Genomic DNA, 17510 nt, shown 5'->3' with positions numbered 1-17510 from the left:
CAATCTCTATTTGATCAATTCAATTCTGCTACCATTTTTAGTCTGTCGATAGTGCAAACATTTCACTGGTGAGAACCAACATAGTGCAAGAGAAAAAGCCCTGAAGTTTCAAACCGGAACATTCTATTTTAATCAGTCCGTGCTGGCACAACCTAGCCTTTGCATCTTCATGTAGTGCTGTTATGGTGAGCATCTTGTGGTACTTAAAAGCCACATGACTATATATATATATATATACACACACACACACATACACATATATACATATATGTGTGTATATATATATATTCATATATATATATGACAAAAGGATGTTCAAATCTGAAATGAAAAGCCATAGCCTGGAACATTTAATTACTCGTGCTTTGTCTTTTCTTCTTGAAAATAATGTGAGTTCCAAACACCTTGCAAAGTAATTTTCATGCTTTGAGACCTGGCCCAGAGTTTGTAAGAGTTGTGGAAGGCGTATGTGCTCCAGAGACGGTTGTATGGGCTGAGTGTCTACTAGAATCCATTTCAATACACATGTAAGATGTAGCGATCCAGGGTCCTCAAAGAAAGCCCTTACTCAGTCTTCTAACACCTACCATTGCTGTTAACACTGTTGGAGCTGGAGCACACGGGCATCCCTCAAGTCTCTTCGAATACAACACAAAATTCTCTCAACGTTTTTTCCTCCTGCAGTTTTTGTCTCTAACAGGCACCAATGTAGCCACACCCTCTCCCCAAACCTACTGATCAATTGGGAGGCCTACCATTCCTGCTGGCCAAATTACCTTCACATTGCTTCTGCAATCCCGCCCACTCACAAAGCTACTAAGAGCTGTCCCTCTGCACCCGCTGCATACAACCCCCCTCCTCCCTGTACTGGCGACAGTGCCACCGCTCCTTCTATCCTGGAGAAGAGGTCTACCGTCACGCAAGGCCCAAGACCCCCCAAGTGATTCTAAAACACTGCCTGCTAAAGGAAAGGAAAAAGCTGCCCAGAACGCCAGGCCCACACCCGGCCTTCTGACCCCGGAAGTGGTTCTTCCCTTACACTCGATGGGGGCGGGCACAGCCGCAGATCTAGCCCGGCATGCCCCGGGCTTCCGGTGACCTCTGGCCCTTTTCTGTCGTCCGCTCCTGCTGCTTAGCGTGCTCGCTCGCGCTTTGCTTTCCTCCACGCTCCTAGCTTCTTCCACACGCTGCCCGGTGACCGTGGCGCCCGCGACCGGCGCGGCGGCGGCGGAGGACAGTCGTCATGGCCGCCTCTAAGCCCGTAGAGGCGGCGATGGCGGCAGCTGCTGCGCCCGGTTCTGGAAATGGAGTGGGCGGTGGCAGTGGGACTGGGGGCTCGGGCGCGGGGACCCTGCCTCGATGGCACGTGGCGCTGGCCATCGGGGCCCCCCTGTTGCTGGGTGCTGGGGCCATGTACCTGTGGAGCCGAAGGCGGAGGCGCCGAGAAGCGGGGGGCCGAGGCGACGCCAGCGGCCTGAAGCGCAACAGTGAACGAAAGACCCCAGAGGGCAGGGCCAGTCCGGCCCTGGGCAGTGGCCACCCTGACGGTTCTGGTGACTCCCTGGAAATGGTGAGAAGCCGCCCGGGCCGTAGAAGTGAAAACGAGCGGATGCAGCTTTTCCTTGACCCGTTGTGCGGGTGAGGGGCCCTCCCACCGGTCGGAAACTGCCGAGTGGCCGCAGAAGACTTTAAAGTCGTTTCTGGTTGCCTTTATAGGGAATGGAATAGCAGGTCCAAGCTAGCTAGCATAGAGACGTTCTTTGACAATTTCCTTTGGGATCCAACAGAATACTTTGCTTTTCTTCTCAGTGACACAGCATTTATACCTAGTGGTATAGGCATGGGAAACATGCACAAATATAATGATTCCATTAAGCGAAGAAAGGCAAATTTTACGGAATGATTGGAGTTATGACGTGAGTTGTTACTGTGATTCCCAAGACCAAAACTTTACTAAGAACCGTTTAATAACTAACAAGCCATTCTTCTTGTTAGAGTTGCTTCTCTCCTTGTTTTGTGTGTGTATGGGGGGGGGGTGGAATTAGCAACTATAGTTACAAAATTGAAAAAAAAATCATTAGGTACCTTTGTATATAGGAAATAAACCATTTCTAAGGAACTGTCCCCACCAACCCCCAGAAAACTTACAATGTTCTATTTCACCTGGACATATGCACGTGTCCTAGCCTGATAACGTTTCTGGTGTTAGAACAAGCATTGGAGTGATGAACTGCTTTATCGGATCCGATGGTCAGACTATTGAGCCCTTTTGACAAGTTTGACAACTGTGGGAGAATAGCATGGGCTGAGATTGTGTGAGATAAGGGAGTTTATCTGGGTCTGGAGTTGTGTGGTGGTCTTACCAGAATCGAGTTCAGAGAAACCTATGTGTAAATAACTCCCCGGTATATGCACAGGTAAGTTCTTTATACATGTGCATCCTATGTGCACTTACGTTCATGAGAAAAACTGTACAGTTAAATGAATGATGGATTCTCATCCCATCCTGCCTGAAGACACATTGTTCTTTTATTAAGTCTGATATATGACTACAGGGATAGTGCTTACTGTGTGTGAGTCACGATGCTAGCCAGCAAAAAAGCTGTTTGTTCTCTCCTATGGGAATTCAAACAGCCAATTTCTAACCAGAATTTACAATGTTGGAGGGAACCATGATCTTTGAGATGCCATTCTAGATTGTCCTGTCCAGCATTGTCATTTTGGTAAGCTTGGGTCATGTCATTGTCATTCTAGCCAACTAAGAGGATTAAAATATTAGGTCCTTTCTATTTCACCCAGCACTAAAATGTTAAACCAAAGTTTTTAGGATGAAAGCCTCGTACTGGCAGTCCCAGCAAACGGTGATGAGCTCAAACTCCAAGATTCCCTTTACAGAGATAAATAATGGCAAATCTCAAAGCTTTGTTCAGTGTTGCCACACCGGAAAGAGGGATGACTAGTTGGTTCCGATAACTTCCAAATTTTTAGGTCACTTACCAGAACTTTAAGGTTTAAATAATGGGAGGATCAGGATGAAAGGTATGGGAAATTAAGCAGCTGTGGTCAGGAAATGGTGTGGCAGTTCTGATGCTGCAAGAGGGGTGGTGGGAGGGCTGAGTGAAGGGTTCCTAAGGGGATTAGTCTGGTTCCTACAAGAGGTGTGTACCTGTGTACCGGGATGTGGAGAATCAACATCCAGGATAATTACCCTAGTCTGAGATCGCTCTGGAATCCAAGGTGACTCCAGGAAGAGTTAAGGACAATGACTTAACCTTTGCATTTAGTTAAGCTGAAGGTGACAGTGCAGAGATGTTAAACTCTTGCACTATTATCAGTCATCTATGGACCAAAGTGAGATTTTCAGGTATTTTTAGCAAAGCAACTTGTAAGTGCCTGTTTAAGAAATGGTTACAAGTGCCCGTGAAGGTGGTTGTCACAAGCCTTTAACTCAGTTATTGTCTTGTATCATTTCCATATATATATATTTTGTACATGTGAAAAATCTTGCAAAGATTTTCTATAAAGAATAATTTTGATTGGCCTGACTTCTGTTGAATTCTCTTGAGTACTTGAACTGCTTTAAAATGATTATTACATTTGTCCCAAACTAAAACTGAGCAAAGCTTTTGCATATACCATTTTCTTACCTCACTGTAGAATTTAGGAGTGTGTTTCTGAAATCTTGCTTAGAATTACTAAATTGTTGTTTAGCAGAGCAACATTTAAAAATCTTTGTAATTTTCTAATGGAAATGTATATGTCTGAGTATGACGGGCTGCTTATCCGATATGTGTTACCTATGGTTGGAGGGAGTGTTCTGCATTAGCATTTGTTCCAGCTGAAGGAAAAGCAGGGTTTCTGGATGCTGTGTCAATTCTCTAGCTGAGCAATAACTACATTTTTAACAGTTAAGGAATCACCAGATACCTTTTCAGGGTTCAGTGTTAGCAGACTGAATAGAAAAAAACATGTTTAGTTTTGTCTTTGTGCTTACTGTTTGCCCAGATAGATATAAAATGAAGTAGTGGTAGATGCTCCCCTGTGTCGTGTGGGCCACATCCAGTTATCACCTGTATGAAGCAGTAACAGTTTGGAAAAACAGCAAAGCTGTTCATACTGGCTTTGAGTAATGAGGATTTCAAGATACCATTAAAAACATCTTGACAGTTGATAGTTTTTAGGAGTGAGGGAAAGTATTAAACCATGCTTCGTTTAAGTAGTTGTAGAGTGTTCTGTCTTACTCTAGAAGGTTTTTCAAATTTGAATTACAGATTTTCGAAATTGGGAGATTTCTTACTTTATCCATGACACTTCTTGATTTGACCTACTTCAAAGGACTAACCAGTACACACTAAGCCTAGTATCCTAGTTGCACTAATAACTAAAATAATAAGAGCAGTGTTGATTTTGTAACTTTATTAATTTCATAGTAACTTTTTATTCCGCTATGCTTTAAATTCACTGACAAGGAGAAAGCTGTTGTCATGTTCAAGGTTTTTAGGCATTACACAGTCAATATTCCACATAAAGTGTTTGGGAACCACAGGTCTATGCCAGAGTCGAATGTAAATATGTCAGTGGAGGAGTTAGGCTTGTTTGCTGTGGCCATCTTTCTTGAAATGCAATCATTCTCTTTCCCTAAACTTTTCCTTAGTCTTTTGTTTTTGTTTAAGTGGTTGTGCGTTTAAGTATGGTTATGTGAAAATGCCCCTCCGAAACTAGAGGCATCAGATTCTCCTGGAGCTTGGGTTATAGGTATTTGTGAGCAGCCCAACATGGGTCTGGAACAACTCAGATTCATTACAAGAGCACTCTTAACCACTGAGTTGTCTCTACCAACACCCTTTACCCTTCTTCTTTTTTTTTTTTTTTTTTTTTTTTTTTTTAAAAAGCAGTGTCTCACTGTGTAGCCCTGGCTGGCCTCAGAATCAGAGTTGTCTGATTCTGCTTCCCAAGTACTGGGATTAAAATATACATTATCACATAATATGCAGGCACTGATAATTGGATACTAGCCCCAGAAAGCTCTGAATACCCAAGAAACAACTCACAGATCATATGAAGCTCAAAAAAAGAAAGGCCAAAAAGTAGAAGCCTCAGTCCTTCTTAAAAAAAGCAGCAACAAGTGTATACACCCACTCAGAGTGGGGTACACCTAGACCTTAAATCATAATAACTCAAGAGCTAAGAATGTAGCCTTGTTTGGTATTTAAATTTTTGGTATTTAAAAATCATTATGTTTAATCTATACACACCAAGAAAACTTTGACTATTTCCATGTTACGTCTTGTTTTACATGTACTTTATGCTCATTGTAACTAGTAAGATTTCAATGCATACTATCAAACCTTTAAAAAAATCAAGTACTGACAAAAATATATTCATATAGTGTTATGCCAAAATGCTTTTAAAAATCTGTACATGTATCTTTTTTGTTGTTGTTGTTTATAAAGGGGAAAAAAAGACTTACATTGTCAGGCCTAGCTCTAGTCATTTAAAAAAAAAAGTGTCAAGGATTACTTGTGACCTTATTATAATTAATACTTTCTTACCTTTAGTAATATTTTATATTGTCCTTTTAATAACTTTTTCTCTTACTAACACATTTAACTGATTTTATTTGCTTTTTAATGTCACTGATTGTTACCTTTTAATGACCTTCATGGTTCTTTTGTAAGAATTCTTACATACTTTGCCAGTTCCGTGGATGTTAGCCAGACCTCTCACAAGGTCTAACTTAAAAGGAATCTTCATTTGTCTCACAAGTATTTTAGTCTCCTTTTTCTAATCACACCTCTTCTTGGTCTCATAAAATGTCCCTAGCAGAGCCTTAGGTGTCATCACTATCTCTTTTTACCACTTTTATGTTCTCTATATCTAATCAGTAAATAAAAGCAGAATGTTGTACACTGTATCTTAATAACTGACTAATCCATTTCTACTGCTTTCATTCATCAACTGAATAGCTGCAGTCCTTTTTAAATCTATATTTATTTTTCAAAATTACAATCAGCCCTGTCCATGTTTCCTGCATCTTTGGATTCAACTAGGGATTGCACAACTTTTGAACATACACATTTTACTATTTCCTAGATAACACAGTAATGATTTATGTAGCAGTTACATTGTACTAGGTAATGAGTAATTTAGAGATGGTTGAAAGTACACAGGAGAGGGCTGGACTGGTAGTGCTTGGTTGAGTTTAGCTTACACAAAGCCCTTGGTTTGATTCCCAGCACTGCATAAAACCAGGTGTGGCACATGCTTGTAATCCTAGCACTTGAGGTAGAGGAAGGAGGAGTATCCTTCACTATATAGAAAATCACAGCTGCTTAGGGAGATTACTTGAGTCCACTAATCAGGGCAGAAGAGCCTGACTTACTGGAACAAAACAGTTATGCTAGCGGATGTGCCCAAGTACTACACAAATAGTGCATAGGGGATTTGAATATCCAGAGATTGTGGTGTGGATGAAATTCTAAAACCAATCCTCTGAATACCGAAGGACAACTGGTCTACTTCATTGTCGCTATTAGATTAAATCCCATTATTTAAATGGTTTATGATAATGCTTTCCAGTTCAGATAAAGTTCCTTTTATCCTGAATGATAATTCTTCCTGGAGTTAATTTCTGTAACCTTTCTACTCTATCCTCATGCCTGAGTAGTAGAATTACAGGAATATGTTACCACACTCAGCTGTCATTTGCTGTTGATTCTGGTCTGGTCTTTGGATGGTCTATAAACATTGCCTCTCACACAGTGTCCTCAACAAGTGAAGTCATCTCACCTTTTCTCAAATCCTGATCCATGTGACTCCATAATTCCCCAGGTTGTATATAGCACTTATAGAGTACTAGAGTTTCTTATTCCCACCTTTATTACTCTTTTAGCCTTGAATCTGTGAACACTGTGATTATTTTATTTTATTTTATTTTCTCTTTTATTTTCTCTTCTTAGAACTTAATGAAGTGCCTGGCATACAGCTGGTATTTGAAACTAATTTCAAGTATAAGTTTATAGGCACAGATATATAAATGAATGACTGGAGAATACTAATTTAGAATGGTTGAACTTAAAATTTGTCATCTTTATGATGCTATGAAAGCAACAGACATTGAGTGGAAGCTTGAAATTTCATCCTGTCCCAGGTTAGGTGATGTGTCCTGTAGAAGAATCTTTTGTAATTATGGGCAGCAGGAGAGAGCCACAGCTACAGGAGGGTGTGGATAAACCACCAACACTGTATTTTGCAGTGATGCTAAGCCATGATGTTTACTAGTCTAGGTTCACTACATGAATTTTTACTTGGGTTATTTTTATTTTATTGGTTTTTGTTTGTGTTTTTTTTTTTTGTTTGTTTTTAACACAGAGTCTTTTTCTGGCATTTTGTACCTTTCCATGCCTGTTTATTCTTGTGAGTTGATATATTTCCTTCCTGAAATACTTTGTTGATTGTTTTAATTTTAAGCAATTGATGGTATGACATAATGGGCAGAAAGGAACATCTTCTAATTGCTTATGTTCTTTCTGATGTCCTTGTACTGCCTTCTTTGAAGAAAGAATGCGTACAACTTAGTCTCTTCAAAGCTGTATTCCTCAGAAACTAAGGGGCTTTCAGTTTTCGTTTTGTTTTCAAAGTGGCCAAGCTGTCCACCCACCATTCTACTGGTAGCAGGTAGTGTTTCACAAGCTTCCCTAGTGGGACTACCAGTGTTGGCATGTGGTGAGATTAATGTTTGTGTAAGCATGGGTGTGAAAGTTAGAGGTCATCTTTGGGTTTCATTTCTCAGAAGCCTGTCTGTCTACCTTGTTACTCTTAGTGGGACCTGGGCCTCTGATTAGACTAAGCTGGCTGGCCAGCCAGGAAGCCCCAGTTCACCTGTCCCTGACTCCCCAGTTCTGGGATTACACAAGTGCCAGCATGCCCAACTTTTTGTGTGGGATCATACTTAGTTCACCGTGCTTATACAGTGTGCCCTCTGTGGACCAAGCCACCAAGGTTAATGTTCTTTAACCTTGCCTAACCTGCATGTATGAGGCCAGAGTATAATGAAACAAATTGTGATAAAAGTCTCAGGACTAATACCTTTTCATAAAATTCAATTATAAAATTTATAGCACTCCAAAAAGTCTACCAAAATCAAGTTGCTTCCAGTAATATTAAGTGAGCTTGTGGTTTCTTTTAAGAACTTTGGTAGCTTCTAAATAAACTAATAGACTACATGAAAAGATTGAACTAACTTCTCGTGATGTTCCCAATATGTTTGTGGTTGTCTTGTCTTCATTTTTCATTTGTGGAAATGTATTTTCAGAATTGTTTTTGAGATGGTATTTTTTCAACTTCTTCATTTAATTCTAAAGATGTTTAATATAACTTGAGAGAGTTGACAGCGAGGAAAATGTCTTTGAAAAGCAGTAGAAAAGATTTCTGTGTGGTAGAATTAAAACACCTTGTATTAAAACAGTGATTATAATGTCGATTGAGGTCTTCTCTTCCCTCGGTACATTAATTTTTGCCTGAAAAGGCTAGTTTTGGGTGTAGCAGAAAGCTAGTATTTGTTGATATCTAGCTTTTTATAATAAATTCCAATTACTATTCTAGTTTTGCCATTTTTCTCTGCATTTTATTGAAGAAAAGTCAGAAAATCCGGGAGTTGGGGCAATCAGAAGGCGAGGCAGTGTCAGTGACCTTTGTGCTACTGCTCCTTGTAGTTAAGTGACTGGCCACAGTGGAGAAGTGGAGGAGTCAGAATGGCAGTGAGTTTGCCAGTTCATACTTGTCTATATAATGCTATTCCTTTTCAACCTGTCTTCAGAACACCATTTATTTTCAGTAGTACAGTAAGGCAATTAAGTAGACTTAAGAAATCAAGATTTTTTTAAAAAAGGAAATTGTTATAAAACTTAACTGAGGGGTTGGAGAGATGGCTGAGGGGATAAGAGCAGTTGTTGCTTTTGTAAAAGGACTTAAATTCAATTCCTAGCACACATGTAGTGACTAATAACCACATCTTATTCTAGTTCCAGAAGATCTGATACCTTATTTGACTTCATGTGGCACATAAACATATGTATACAATACAGCCATATACATAAAATTAAATAAAAAGTAAAAAGTAGCTAGTTGAGATTCAGTTTGTTGGGCTTAGCAGTTTAGACTTTGCTAAGTGAAGGGTGCTGTTCTTGCTTAAGAGAAAGCTGTTTCCTTTGTCCAGATTCCTCTTCATCCTTTTCCTTTGTTAATCCTAGTTCCACTTTCTTCTCCCTGTATTGTGATTTTATTTAGACTTAGGAAGACTTCATTACCTGTTTGCCGAAACAACGTTCTGTACTTTGGCCAGTGAATGTTCTTTTTATTTAATCTGAAAATCTTTAGTTAAAATACTGAATAACTGAAATGTGTTGATACGTATGCCACATTATGTTCTACATAAATAGTCCCTAATGTTTCAGGGTATTAAACAGGCTTTCAGTGACTTAGACACAATGAAAATTTATTGTGCTAAATAAAATAATGTTTTTCCACTTTTATTTGCTATCAAAAGCAGTCAAAAGTTATATTAAGTATAAAGGTCAATAATTATACTTTTGGTCACATTATACTTTTACTAGTAGAGCTATGTTGTATACCATCTGTGGCTCATAAGAGCCGTCCTGAGATAGTGCCTTTTTTGTGTTATACATGCCTTTATAATGTTAATTTTTCCTTTCTAAGATGTTTCTGTATTTAGCTTTACTTTTAAACAACTTAAAGATCTTTTAGGCAAAGACTCAACCTCCCCACATTCTTGTTACTGATGTAATGGTCATTGCTCTTGTGCCATCAGGTGGGCTTTAGCACTGAACCCATAGTGCATGTCTGTGTTGTTAATTATTTATCAGGACCTAATGTGGACAGTTTGTACCCGATTTGTTCTTTTTCTTTTCTACTTAAACATCTTTGGGATGTTTGCTGTCAATTTCAGCATAACATGCTTAAAAGCAAGTAATTTTTTTTCTAACATTTTTCTTATCCCTCTTTAACGGTGTCTTCTAGGAACTTGCTGGATGGATGTTGGAATTTATTTCCTTATTTTCTTCAAACTTCTCACCCCTATCCTGTTTTCATTGCATTCTGGGAGTTTCCTTGGTCAAACCTTGTATTCCATTTATTCCTCAGCTGTGTCTGTTGCAATACAACTCCTCTTAAATTAATTATTCTCTATTCCTTTCACGATGTCTAATTATGGATTATGTGCATTTTATAGTTCAGTGGTAGAAATTGTGCTTTGTATGAAAAAGTCCCAGCAGCTTCTTCCCACCCCACTTTCTTTTGCTATGTAGTTTCTTTATTAGAAACTAGCTTTCTGTTTGAATTGGGTACCTCACTGGCAGTGTTAGCAGTTCCTCTTTGTGTGGTCTCTTGGAAAGAGGACTGTCCTCCCTTCAGGATAACATAGCTCTATTGCAGTCTGACTTCTGTTTTTGTCCAGTCGAGAGTGGATTAAAGAGCATCTCCTAAATGCAAGCTGCCTAATTATCACCCTAATGGTTGTCTTTCTGAAGCCATACAAGAGGTTTTCCTTCCCTCCCCGCCTCCCCTTTGTTTCTTTTCTGTTGGTTTTGTTGTTGCTTGCTGGTTTTTATAAGGCAAGGTTTCTCTGTATAGCCCTGTCTGTCTTACAACTCAATCTGTATACCAGACTCACCTCCAACTCAGAGATCCTCCTGCCTCTTCCTCCCAAGAGGAAGGTACATTATAATTGTGCACCACTGTGCCTGGTTCATGTCTTTTCTTGTTGGTTCTGGCATATTTTCATAATCTTATGAATATGCTTCTCTTCTCCTTCCCAATAAAAGTCATAAAATTTTCAGGAAGCTTGTGTTTGGTTGTATTTATAGTTATTCTAGGCACATGAGGGTTGGGCTGCAGGTGGGACATTTCTATAACTGTCCTTACAATATATTTTTCATGGTTGCTATTTGACTTAGACTGGAAGATTTTTTTATTCATCTGTTGATTTGTGTTCTTGGTTCTTTTTATCCCACATCTTGATTTTTAAAATACATTTCTTGGTAGCACTGTCTAGCTTAAATTGTTTAGTTTATATTCCTATGTATAATAGATAGTTTGAGTTACATACAAATCTCTCTTTGTACACTATACTAGAGATAACAATAACCCTCCCTATAGCTGTGATGATGCTGAAGAAGAACAACAGAGTAAGCTGGGAGCTCACCAGCATGAAAGAGGCCCTGGGTTTGATTCCTAGTACCTCCAAAAGGGAAGGAAATAGTATATATGTTTCTAGCCATTATCAAAATCCTCTGCGGTGTGTATGGGATCCAGTTTGACACGCCCCTCTCCATCATCTTGGCCATAACTACCCACTGCCTGCCGAGAGTTTCCATGAATGTGTGGTAATAATGGTTTTGAGAGAGGCCACGTGTTGTCCTGTTGGCTTAAGCCTACTTTTATCTACCCCTTATGTTTTGGTGTAAAGATCTTTCTTGCTTCTGCCTAAAATAGAAAGTTAGCGATCCATTTAATTTAATTTAGTTGTTGCTATTTGTATTTAGCTAAGATTGGTGTTGAACTCTTGCCCTTCGACTTTCTAGTGCTGGTACTACAGGTTTGTACTACCACACCCAGCTATGGTGACTGGTTTTTATACACTGGAACTAGATTTTTCCAAAATGGAGTTTAAATTACCTGGGCTGAGAAACATGTCTTTATACCTGTTTGGTTGGCAAACATTAAAATTAGTACTTGTAATGTTTGCAGAAGTGATAGGTTAATGTGTTAGTGTTTTTGCAAGAAATCTGGGTGGTTTTTGAGCTGTAAACAACCATCCTATCTTCCCAAATTTTTCCATCAGCTTGTTTAATCCTTGTGGTCTGGATTTATTTTGAAATGTCAGTCCTTAATAATTATTTTCTCTCATTTCAGAGCTCTCTGGATAGAGCCCAAGCAGCTAAAAACAAAGGCAACAAATATTTCAAAGCAGGAAAATATGAGCAAGCTATTCAGTGCTATACTGAGGCTATTAGTTTGTGCCCTACTGAAAAGAATGTAGACCTTTCTACCTTTTATCAGAACAGGGCTGCTGCCTTTGAACAGTTGGTATGTATCCTGGGTTGTTTCTGTTTTTCCATTGCTTTTCCTCTGTTTATCTGCTAAAAGTTTCATTTAATTCTACTCAGATGGAATGCACTTTTTGAAGTTGATTTGAAATTATAAGAATTTTTCATTTCAGTTTTGCTAGCCAAACTGTAGACCAAAATTCTAAAATTTTAATAAAACCAAATAGTTTAAGTTCAAATTACATAGTGATCCTACACCTCCCCCTCTCCAAAGTTTGAGACTATTTAATTTTTTTTCTTTGTCTGTAATACTGAAAAGGGAAAACGATGAGTCCCTCTTACACGAGGGAGGACTATCATAAATATTTTTCTTACTGTTCTGTCAAGAATATATTGGAAACAAAAGGGATGACAGGGAAAGCGGATAAACATATTGTTGCAGTAGTCTGTACAACTACAACACATAAAGGAAAGCTAAATATCAGCAAAATTTGCTATTGCATTGGGTATGAAACATAAAGACATGGACGAAGAAAGAGACAGCTAAAAGCTCATAGTTTAACACGTGTGTGTAATTTAGCAGGGTAGCAAGGCTAGAAATGTTCTCTAAGCCAGACAATCACCTAGGAAGTAGAGAGAGGTGAGCACTGGACAATTGCAGCGTGAAGCAATAGAGTAGACAGAAGGATTCTGCCAAGTCAGGTGAGAGTGAGCAGCCAGTACTGTCAATAGAGAGCAGGCCGGTGGCAAGGTGGACTAATGGCAAATTGCTGGTAAGTGGGGTAGTAACTGTAAGAAGTAACAATCTGAACATACATCCTTGTCATGGCATACATTAGAACTAAGGGGTATTTGCAAAGACCTTGGCGTGGGGAAAGTGTGGGTCTAGATCAGTAGTGTTGAAGGAGTGAAAACTGCATAAAGCCACAGGCAGGTGGAAGGTGGAAAACAGCCAAGATCTTCATTGCCTAGTGCTTAGAATCTAGTGTGGGATCTTTATTTCATATGTGAGAGGCAGACAGACGGGGGTTTGGGGTTGTTTTTTTTTTTGTTTGTTTGTTTGTTTTTGGTTTTTTTATTGTAGTTACTCTGAATTGGAAATGCTTTCATTAGGAAACTCTTTAGCACTTGAACAGTTGTTTGCAGTGTAACTGTTTTCTCTCTCTTTTTTTTTTTCATGCCTTCAATTACAGCAAAAATGGAAAGAAGTGGCACAAGATTGTACAAAGGCTGTTGAACTTAATCCCAAATATGTGAAAGCTCTCTTTAGACGTGCAAAAGCCCATGAGAAGCTAGACAATAAGAAAGAGTGTTTAGAAGGTGAGGGCATTTCTGTACTTTCCTAGGAAAATTACTGAAGGCTTTGTAGTCACTAGTAAATTTATATGAAACTGCCTTATGAGTGTAGAAATCAGCTAATTGTCTTTCAGTGTTGAACTTAAACTATGCCACAGTTGAGACTTTGTTCTCTAATTTAAATAGAAATTACTGCTACATACGTTCTTTCTCTGTTTGCCACTGTGTGGTATTTATTGGTTGGTTGGTTGGTTGGTTGGTTGGTTGGTTGGTTGGTTGGTTGGTTGGTTGGTTGGTTTGCGGGGCACAGTTTCTCTTTGTAGTCCTGGCTGTTTTGGAACTTACTGTGTAGACCAGCTGACATCAAACTCACAGAGATCTACCCGCCTCTGTCTCCCAAGTGCTAAGATTAAAGGCACGTGAGCCACCATGCCCAGCCTAAACTGAGGAATTATTCATGAGTATTACACTTTTTTCATTCATATTTCCAATTATTTTATACAAAACTGGCAGATTGTGTAATTGCTATGAAAATCCAAGTGAAAATGTCATTCTCTGAAAATATAATAAATGCACTTCTGCCACTAATTGGTGATATGTTTCCAAAACAGCAATTAAAGTGCAGGTCACAGGCTTTTAAAGTTCATTTTTCTAAGTGAAGTGACACTAAACCAAAGTATAATTTCTACGGCCTAAAAGTACTCTCAGTACTTGTTTGCATGTCCTTTAAAAATGTCAGAAATAAAATTTAGCCATAATTACTCTCTTGATAAGTTTTTGCGGTTGAAACTGGGGAATAAAACTCAGAATCTCACTTAGCATACTTTCCATCTCTGAGCTGAGCCTAAAGTGCTTTTTTGTTGTTTTATTAAAGGAATGAGACTTTTAAAAGGATAAGGATATTTTAGGTCATGTTAGAAAATTTAAAAGTTTTGTGATGTCCTGTGATGGTTGAAAGAATATTTTTTAAATGGGAATGCAAAGTTTTGAAGTTACTAGCAGAAATAATTGCCAGAGAAGAGGTTGATTGGAGTTTCAGATCAAAGAAATGGAATGAGAAAGGGGATTAGGGAGTTGGCTGGGAAATGTGGTGCTGACTGACTTGCTTGGAAGAGTACGGGTGTGGGATTGTGAAGAGTGGAGCTTAGGAAGTAAAGCCACAACTATTGCTCCAACACTTGGAATGACAGGATAAGTGGTGGGGGACTTTCTGACCTTCCAAATTTCAGACCACTCTGGTGAGCTGTGGCAGCATAAGCAGTGGAAGCAGTGTTTTGATGGTGCTTCTGAGCCCCATGGCAAAGACTTTTGGAGACAGAATTATTTGAAGGCCTTTAAAAAGCTACGAAGGAGGCAAAGCAAAAGGATTTATTGGGTAGAGGAGTTTGATAACAGCCTAAGCAGCATAGCAAGATGTGATTCTATTGTGTTCACTTGCCTCGTGTTACTAGCCAGAAGAAAATGTTTTGGATTCCTGGTTTTCTTTGCCATCTACAGAATGTTAGACCATTGAGAGACATCAGGAATTAAACAGGATAAGCACGTTCATTTCACAGGTGAAGTACAGTACTGAAAGTTCCACCTTGCTTTGAGTTGAGTTTCACTTTGTAATTCAGTTGGACCTATTTGATACTGCTGGTCATCTTCATAATAACTCCATAATGCTATTTTCTGTCGTTTACAGATGTCACCGCCGTGTGTATTTTAGAAGGGTTTCAAAATGAGCAGAGCATGCTGTTAGCTGATAAAGTTCTTAAACTTCTCGGGAAAGAGAATGCCAAAGAAAAATACAAGGTAAATGAATGTGAGTTGGTAATAGTTCAGTGCTGCGTGAGTACTGTGTATGATAACTAAAATTAAAACTGGGTTGTGTGTCTTTTTCCTATACTCTTTGGTGTTATAGCGTATCGATTTCTAGTAAGTCTAAAACTGTACTTAAAGAGTATAGTTCATTTTCTCTATTAGGGACTGTCACTCAACAGCCCAAAGGCCAAATCCAATCTGCTTCCTATATATTACCTGCTTGCATATTGCTTGGGGCTACTTTTATGTTGCTATACACACAGTTGAGTGGTTACTAAAGTATTCAAAGTCCTTAGCATACAGTGTTTAAACTGTCTATCAATTGATCTTTTGTAGAAAAATACTTGCCAGCGCTTGCTCTGTAGCATTAGTTTCTAAAGGTAAACTGTATCAGTGGACATTGGTGGCATAGTTCAATTCAACAATTAAACTGAACTCTGTGATAGAGCAGTGGATACAAGCACATGGTCCAGGTCTAGGCCTTAAAATATAAGCACTTGGGAGGCTAGAGTAGGAGGAGCACCATGAATTTGAGGCCATTCTGTGCTATAAAACAAGACCCTAATCTTTTAATAGGGGAGAGAGAAAAGGCATGGTGCTTTCCTCTGGAGAGTTGGTTTTAGTGGAACAAATGGGATTAATTATAAAAGACCTAATACTAAGTATTAGGGGAAATAAGTGGATTGCTGGGAGAGTGTGCTAAAACTCACCGACGGTTGGCTGTTACGTTTCAGGAATATCAGGGCAGTTCTCTCTCCATTACTGTTTGTCGATTTTGTTCTGCAGTACACTTGCTCCTTTGATTAGTATTTTCTCATTTTAAAAAGAAGCTTAAACATGATTAAATTTCAGAACCGTGAACCTCTGATGCCATCTCCACAGTTTATTAAATCTTACTTCAGTTCTTTCACGGATGATATAATTTCTCAACCAATGCTTAAAGGAGAGAAGTCTGACGAAGATAAAGACAAGGAGGGAGAAGCTTTAGAAGTAAAAGAAAAGTAAGTATGTTGAGCACAGTGTTTGCTGGATGGACTTTGCACCATGAGATTTGCCTAGATCACAAGTCGGTTTTCAGTCACCTTTAAAAGATAACCTATGTGCAGATACAGTTAAATATAACCTTAAATTATATATAATTATTATTGCATTATTATTATTATTATTATCATTATTATATATACCTCTTTCTAGCACATATCTGTTAGTTTTCTAATATTTCAGATTTTTTCTGTCAGAATCTGCCTGCTTTTCTAGCCTTAATGAGATTTTCAAGAAAACACCCCTTAAGTTAATTGGTGTGGTTAGAAGACAAATTTGAAGGTACTATCTTAAGTTACATGTAGCTAAATTCCAAATGTTTCTGTGCAGGGTAGTTCTTAATTTAGAAGCTGGTGATGCTTAGAAATGTTATAAATTTCTTCACGTTTTTTCTACTTGTCCAAGACAGTGACAGTCTTGTGTTTTATATACTATAGAAACTCAAAGGACACATGACTTTATGGCTGGAGACCTTGGGATATAATATATATGCCACCTAAGCCTGAACATTTATGGTTGTCGGTGCTTGTGTTTTTCAGTTAGGGTAACTCCTTCCCTGATATAAGTAGTAGTGTTGATGATTGGGTGTTTATTACTGTGTGTGGAAGGAAGAGAAGTAGTGTTCCTGTATTAAGACACAACTGAGTTTAAGGAATTCCCATAATTATGCCAAGATGTGTACATTTTAGTTGGTATACAATGTTTCAGAAAGTCATAGTTGGGAAATACATGTATCAGATGTCACATAGCTTTAGTGACAGCCGTACAGAAACAGTAAACAGTCCTCATCCCATGAAGACTAGAGATTAAAGTTAACCCCATTCTGTGAGCTATGGTGAGAGATGACAGGATATGAGTCATAAACTCAGGAGCTCACGACTGAAGCCATTGCTGCAGTTTGTAGGTGTCTCTCTATCTTACTCCAGTCTCCTGTGATTTGATAACACGAGTACTGCTGATTCTTATTTACAGGCTCCCTTGATTTAGAGGCCTGTGCAATTAGGCCATGTTTTCAGTAAATGGGAACCTTTTATGTTCAATGTAATGTTAATATAGTCGCTCCTGTTTTCTTGCCCTGGTAATCTGAGCAACAAAATAGAGAATAAACGGTTAGTGTGAAGCTAAAGAAGTTAGAAGAATTTGATAAAGTTTTTCTTGTAGATCACAAACCAATTTTTTCTGTCTAGACTATAACAACTGAAATGAGAAATTGTTCTTTAATTTACAGTACTCTTTAACTTAGGAGGGGTTACACCCTTACAAATACATTGTAAGTTGACAATATGCTAATTCATATGCATTTAT

The 17510-nt window shown here is 38.7% G+C and overlaps 1 protein-coding gene across 1 annotated transcript in view; it reads left to right on the top strand.

The window, feature by feature from the left end:
* Positions 1–1122: 1122 nt before the first annotated feature.
* The window catches only part of TOMM70 (translocase of outer mitochondrial membrane 70), a 28890-nt gene continuing 12502 nt past the window's right edge, over positions 1123–17510 (top strand). Inside the window, exons 1-5 of the mRNA XM_080918800.1 lie at positions 1123–1570; positions 11932–12105; positions 13259–13385; positions 15046–15155; positions 16017–16165. Of these exons, the coding sequence (XP_080774926.1) occupies positions 1244–1570; positions 11932–12105; positions 13259–13385; positions 15046–15155; positions 16017–16165 (887 nt within the window). The 5' untranslated portion in view covers positions 1123–1243. The remainder of the gene's footprint in view (positions 1571–11931; positions 12106–13258; positions 13386–15045; positions 15156–16016; positions 16166–17510) is intronic.

Source organism: Micromys minutus (genome assembly GCF_963924665.1).
Source record: "Micromys minutus genome assembly, chromosome: 7".
NCBI lineage: Eukaryota > Metazoa > Chordata > Mammalia > Rodentia > Muridae > Micromys > Micromys minutus.
The sequence above is the reverse complement of the archived record's forward strand: the minus strand, read 5'-3'. Positions and strand labels throughout refer to the sequence as shown.